This window comes from Lactuca serriola, chromosome 4, assembly GCF_051521515.1.
Source record: "Lactuca serriola cultivar US96UC23 chromosome 4, Lser_US96UC23_V15, whole genome shotgun sequence".
Lineage (NCBI taxonomy): Eukaryota > Viridiplantae > Streptophyta > Magnoliopsida > Asterales > Asteraceae > Lactuca > Lactuca serriola.
Window position 1 is genome coordinate 155209617 of NC_136411.1, and position 7615 is coordinate 155217231.

Consider the following 7615-nt stretch of genomic DNA (forward strand, 5'->3'; position numbering starts at 1 on the left):
AATAATTAACAATGTTTTGTCTAATTCCACCCTGGAATAACAGGTAGAATCTGTCTGAAATCGCCTCCAAAAACAATAACTTTCCCTCCAAACGGAATATATGAGTTGGTAGTAATTTTCAGACTTGAATACATCTTTCAAAATTCGATCTAAAGCTTCAAATGCATGCTTATGGACCATAGGAGCTTCATCCCAAATTATCAATTAGGTTTTTCTCAATAAGCTAGCTAGGTCACTACTTCGATTTATTTTACAAATAGAATCCTCTATTAGTTCAAACGGAATAATAAATCGAGAGTGTGTTGTTCTACCTCCGGACAATAATAATGAAGCAATCCCACATGAAGCAACATTTAAAACAATATGACCATCTTTTCTAATAGCTGCAGATATTGTCTTCCATAAAAAAGTTTTACCAGTTCCACCATGTCCATAAACAAAGAATACACCTCCTTTATTTTGCTTAACCGCAGTCATGATATCTTGGAAAATGTGACAATGCTCATTTGTCAACACAAGAAACATACGATCAAACTCATTCTTCATATTTGTAATGTCATAATCTAGCTCTTCTGTGATAATTCGATTGTTTGAAGAAGAAACATAATCAAAATCCGGGATAGGCATGTTTTTGAAATTTTTTAAACTCAAGTTGTTCCGAAGTAAAACTTGTTCTATCTCGAACAAAGTTAAATTCTTAATTTGATCTTCATTGAGTGATAAGTCTGGAAGACAAAGAGCAAATTATTTTGAAATATTAATAATAATATTTTTATTATAATTAAAATATTAATTAATGTATGTTTAAAAATAAATAATTGACCATTTAATAAATAATAACAATAAAAAACTTGAATACCTGGAGACTTGAATCTCTGTCGTTGGTGATAAAGAATTCCATCTGCCAAATATTCTCATGTGTTTTCCCAAACAACCTCCGTTTTAGACATACTGTTACACATCAACAATGTAGCAAATAAAAATCATAGATAAGAACCAGATCCAGAATGACTCGCTTCTTTGATTGTATCGATGTATTCTTCATCATCATCCAAAAGACCAAGAGCATAACAAAAATCTATAACAGAAGAATATTCTTCACCATTTACTGTGCGAATTTCTTCAAATGATTTCGGACCTTTGACCTTATTTAACAAAATCCTTAAAAAATAAGCTTCACGTAAATTAGGTGAAACCGAATGAATTCTACCAATGTACTTTCCTACTTTACGTGGCTTCCAAATCCTATCACCACGATGCCAAACAAACTTTGTAAGAAATTCAACATACGTAAGTTTCCGTGCATCAGCATTAACCGCATTACATTCCATCCAAGTTGTGAACATTGAAGAAGCAACAGAAGGTTTGTCGAGAACATCATCAATATCATCGTCTTCACCATATATAATTTGTTGTTGACCAGGAATATGAAAAGGCAGTCTAACCACAGAAGGATACCTGTAATGAACATCATATTGAAAAATTCTCCATGATGCTTCACATGCAGATAAAATATCTACAGTCGTAGTACTCATCTATTTCATCGACCAAATCATTAGTATCACTCTCATTGTTGCTTCGTACAATGCGAACTGTAGCTCTATCAGGTCCCTTGTTTATGTATTTGAATAAATACTTTATAAAAGAACCCTGATTGCACCATTCAACATTAATATTTGCTTGGTATCTTTTTAATAGATATTTGTTGTAAGGGACAACATTTCTATTATCCAACTTCACACCGGATTTTTCAACAAAATGACCATTGTTTCTTCTTCTATACACTGAAAAACAAGTCTGATGAACTGAGGTATGATTACAGAATTGTTTTGGAAAGTTTTTGGCGCACTTTTTGTCGACCATACATGGATAATTGATATTTTCAGCACCACATGGACCATGTATCATGAACTCATTCACAAGAGAATACAATTCTGGATCTTCATGTATGTTTGGTATCTCAGCGGAAATTATCGTATCGATAAATTCAACAGTGGGTAGCTTGTAGTCAGAATGCATAAAAAGACATATATGACTATGGAGCAAACCTCTGTTTTGAAATTCAATAGTATAAACAACTGCATAATATTTTGTACAAAAATCAAATATTATTATATCGTAATGAAATAATATAAAAAATATATAATAATTAGCATAAGATTCTATCAGTTATGAATAAACATAATTTCAAATACCTGCTTGAACTATGCCGAAAATGTGATATCAGGTCTATCTTCTGCTTGAAGTGAAGTATCCTTAAGAAACCTTTTAACATCTGGCCATTTGGGATTACACGTAAAGGTTATGAAGAAATCAGGATATCCAAACCATTTACATAACGACATGGCATCCAAATAGTTCTGCAACATATAGCGCGCACCACCGGTAAAAGAGGAAGGTAATATCACCCGTTGGCCAATGTTGGAGATATTTGTAGTTCCTTGAGCTTTTTGGTTACGTAAATTCTCATAAGAATCACATCTAAGAACATGTTGTTGCCTACGTATGTAATACAATCTCTCACTTTCAATCATCGTATAAGCATCTACCAAAAATTGTTGAAACAATCTTTTTGAATTAAGAATCAGTGAGAACGAATGATCCCTATCTTGAATTCTAAAAGCAAAAAATTCTCTCATTGTACATTTTGCGCGCTTGCTGTCTGTTGTAGATGTAACACCTCTATTAAGAATATCAACACTGTAACCATCATCACCATATGGAAATAGTAGCGGATATTGGAGAGGAAGGTAAGAAGGATGCAATTCACTTATACGTTGTAGAAATCCTGACCTAGTTTTAACAACGATATCTATTATCAATTGAACCACAAATGTCACCAATAATTAAAGCGGCAACCTCAGAAGCAGTCGGTAGGTTATATGTCCTTCCATCTCGATCCCTTCTACTGATGATTCTTAACTTCATATCAACTTGAGGATATTTTTTAAAAGTATCTCTTACCATCCTATAAGAGCCAACCAATACATTATTTAAATCTAACATCACCTTCAAATCTTCAATAATATCATTATCACTTGATGTAGATTGATGCTTTTCCCCACTATAAAAATTGAAAATAAACATAATATTAGTTCAAAAATAAATATTTCAATTAAATATGAATCAGATGATTGAAAATTTACCCAAAACAATTCTATCTATTTGAATTTTCATTGTCAGTATCATATATGTATAATTGAGAGAATTTTGGTTGCGATCCATTTGGGGGTAAAAGGCTTCCAATACTATGATAATTTTGACCACCAAGTCGGAAAATATATGGAGCATTTCCTCTGTTGATTGAAGAATCAATTTTACCACCCATCGACGTAAAATAAAACATTGAATTGTAACGTCGAATATTTTTCATTAAGTTTTTGCTTTTAGATTCCGTTCCTCGAAAAATTCTTTCATAAGTTGGTGGTGCGTTATTTAAATATGGAAGTTGAACCTTGCCATAACCACAACATAATGAATAATTTGTGTTCCCTCTTTCTTTTCCTCTAATGGATTCATTTTGCATGGCATGTTTGACATACAACAGTTTGATCACCATGATCCAAATATTATGTAATAAAATAAAGTTGTATAAGTAAAATATTGAATTTCATAAATATATATATATATATATATATATATATATATATATATAAAATAAAGTATTTGAGTTATAATAGAAAAAGAAAATGGGTGTATATATATAGATTACCTTTGGAAATACCAATTAATTGGTTTTGAGTAATGACTTCATGCATATTTTCTACATCTGCTGTCAAGTCAATAAATGGAATAGGAGATAAATTATCCAACTTCCTTTTTAATTTACGACACCCTGGATTTAACTTGATTGACGATGAAGAAGCAATTATTGTAGATGCATTTGTCGATGTCATATCATTACAAAGTCCAGAGTAATGTATTTTATTTTGTAACGTTGAAGTTGTGTACTTATTGAAACTAATATTAGCTGAAAAATAAAAAAAATAGTGAGAATATATAAATATATTAGAAAGTAGTTGAAAGAAAATTTTGAAAAGCAATATTATTACCATTTGAAATGTTAGACAACGGAGTTCTAACATTTATATATGAAGAAGAAGATTGTAGGGATGTATTTTAGTTTCCACGTGATTTATAGGAACAAGAATTTTCTTTTTCACGAACAACGTTTTTTGATTTATCTGTAAATAACAAAAGGTTATAAAAATTGAAGACATGTATTATAAAATAAAATTAATTGTCAAGAAATTGAAATTACAAAAATCCAAGAACAGCATACAATGCATCCATAGTCAAATCCGAAAATTGATAGATTAAAGAGTATATTAATAATGGGAGGGGCATTTTAGGCATTTTATAAGATTAAAAGAGAAAACATATACTTATTTTATTTTTCAAAACGTGATACAAGTACATTGCTATTTAACCTAGTTTGATTGATAGAAATACACAATTGTTTGATTAAATAATATCTTGATAGTGGGAGGTGCAATTTAGAAAATTGTATCATATTTAAGTTTAAAGTTGAACAATAGATGGTATAAGTGTAAATATATAGTTCTTGAGGCAGAAAGTACATTGCTATTTAACTGATTATGATCGATAACACAATGTTATCATTTCTTTATTTGATTTATGGGTAAATAACTTAGTTAAATATCAGAAGTTAATTTTTCAATTTATTTTCAATTCCTGAATTACAAATTACTTAGGGTACTATGGGAAATCATAAAATTACAAAGTTTAAGGGCAATTTGGGAAATATATAGTTTTTAAAAATAATATATATGTAAAGATACATATCTTATAATTTTCAGGAGTAATATGGGAAATCATGTAATGAATTCGATACATGCATATCTAAATCAAACTTTAAGGGCAATTTGGGAATCAAAATTCCACCATTGATACTACTGGACTCACATCCTTTTCATACATATTGGTTTCTTTAAGTTCAGACTGTGAAATTTGAATAAAATAGATGAAATTAAAAATATATATAAAAAAAACAAAAAAAACATTAACATGTTTATCTGATTTATGATTAAAGTTTTTCATTGCTAAATAAGAGGATAGATATGCAGTACCATTATACATCAAAAACAACCATGACAATCAAAAAGACAAAGCAGATTACCCTAACATCTGTCTTGACAATTAACAACTCATTCATTTTCACCTTGATATGGCAATTTTGAGTCCATACCCTTGATCTGTAAAAACAAAACTATATACAACAAAAATATGAATATTACTAAAACTTAAAACTATAAAAAATGCAAAATAGTTAGTCAACATATCATATATTTCATTAAAACAAAATATGAGTTTGAAAGTGCTTAGATAATGCACTGTTCTATTTCACAAAATATACAAAAGATAATTAACATATGTCTTAAGCGTGAAATATCTAACGTCAACAAAAAAAGAAACAACAGTTGCCTACACTAAGTCTTTCCAGGTAATAACATTCTCTTTTGCCATGTCCATTACATCTTCCATCTCTCCTCTGGGAATGGTGATGTTTAGCATATGCTTGATGTATGCTATTCCATCATCAACTGTTAACATTGGGTGTTCTGTCACAAAGAGATGAATAAGCTTTTCAACTCTTTTGGCTGGTGAGTTCATCATGAAGTGGGGGAAATTGGTTGGCACATAAACTGGCTTGTGTTCTACGTACATATGTTAAATCTCACGGAATTCATGTGCCCTAACTATTGATTTGAAATTTGTCAAAGCATCATCATCCAAAATAGGAGCCATTGACAAACCAGAATGTTCTTCTGTTGGCATATGATACCAGTATCCAACAGTTGTATAAGCCAAACTTTTGGAAAAACTACCAAGCATATCCATGTTAAGCAAATCAATGTTGACAAAAGTAATAAAATGAACTTTTGTTTTTTGATAAGCTTTACCTGGATAATCAGTGAAATATCCACCATGGACAACTCTAATGGTGAACCTTTTGTCGTTTCCTTTGCCATACTCTACAAGCGGTGTGTTTTTTGGTTCCTCACTGGTTACAGTCCATAGCCGATACCTCGTCTTTGCCCATGGATCAAGATTCATGTTTCTTGCCATTTTCGCAGGATTTTTTTTCATAGAGTATGAGCAATTCGTAGTTATCTTTTGATGGTAAGTTCAAATACAAGAATGAGAATTTACATAAACGGTGAGGGCTAAAAAGGATGATTAATCGGAGATGAAGAGACATTGACGAACGCATTAAACATATCAGTCCCAATTACGTGCAGGCTACAAGCGAGGTTCAAGTTGAACGACGGCGTGTATAATGATTAAGTATTATTATATTGAGCTTTTATCATATCTTGTAAATATGTTAAATTTTATAATATGATTTCATTTAAATATTTTTTTTTCTATTTTAGTAAGATAATATAAAAACTATATTTTTTGTATAGTTATATAACATTGATAAAATAAAATACAAATAATTAGTAAAACGCGATTAATTGTCCACAAGATGAAATTACACAAAATCAAGAACAAAATAGACTGCATAATTAGTCAAATGCAGGAATTAATTGATTAAAGAGTATCTTAATATTGGAAGGGGCATTCTAGGCAATTTATAATTTTTAAAAATAAAACATATACTTATTCTAATTAAACATTATGACCCCACAATGTTATAATATTTAACTAAGTTATTTACCCACAAATTAAATAATATCTTCATAGTTGGAGGTGCAATTTAGAAAATTGTATAATATTTAAGTTTAAAGATGAACAATAGATGATATAAGTGTAAATATATAGTTCTTGAGGCAGAAAGTACATTGCTATTTAAAAATAAAACATATATTTATTCTAAATAAATAAATTGTAATACAGGTACATTGCATTTAACTGATCTTCATTCATAGAAATATAAAATACTAACATTTGTTTAATTGAGTTATTAGTAAATACGTTTGGTAAATGCATATACAATGTAAATTCTACAATTGATTGATTAAAGAATATGTTGATAGTGGAGTTGCAATTTAGTAATTTTATAATATTTACGTTTCAAATTGAAAAAAAATGATAAAAGTGTAAAAATAAAGTTATTTTAGAAGAAATTACATTACTATAATCAATAACGAATAAAATTACATATAAGTTATTGAATTGGACACCTCAATTGATAAAGTAGAAGAACCTTATAACTAAATTAGGATATTGAATAAATATTTTAGAAAAGATATGTATAAATTCAGAATCAAACTTTAAGGGCAATTTGGGTGAGTTATTAGTAAATAAGAATATATTATATGTGGTAGGGGCATATTAGGAATTTTTATAATATTAAAAAAGAAAACATATAGTTATTTTAATTACACAAATCGTGATACAGGTACACTATTATTTAACTGATTTTGATTTATAGAAGTATGGGCAATTTAGGCAATTTGAATAACAAAGGCAATTTAGGCAATTTTTACTTAATGTTTATATTTGATTTCTAAGATGATGATACTTTTATTTTTTCTATTCATAAATAAATAACAGTACCATTGTTATTTATTGTATATATCCCTAGATTAATGATTAGTCATTAATGAATAATTTGGAAAGAAACTCCAAAGGAAATGTTGTATAA

The 7615-nt window shown here is 29.2% G+C and overlaps 1 protein-coding gene across 1 annotated transcript; it reads right to left on the reverse strand.

Moving 5' to 3' along the window:
* Positions 1-204: 204 nt before the first annotated feature.
* On the reverse strand, positions 205-2019 carry LOC145098928 (uncharacterized). The gene is made up of 4 exons (XM_079036519.1): positions 1532-2019; positions 998-1458; positions 868-951; positions 205-725 (listed from the first exon to the last, which is right to left on the reverse strand). The coding sequence occupies exons 1-4, from the start codon at positions 2017-2019 to the stop codon at positions 205-207; spliced, it is 1554 nt and encodes a 517-aa protein (XP_078892645.1).
* Between the last annotated feature and the right edge of the window lie 5596 nt (positions 2020-7615).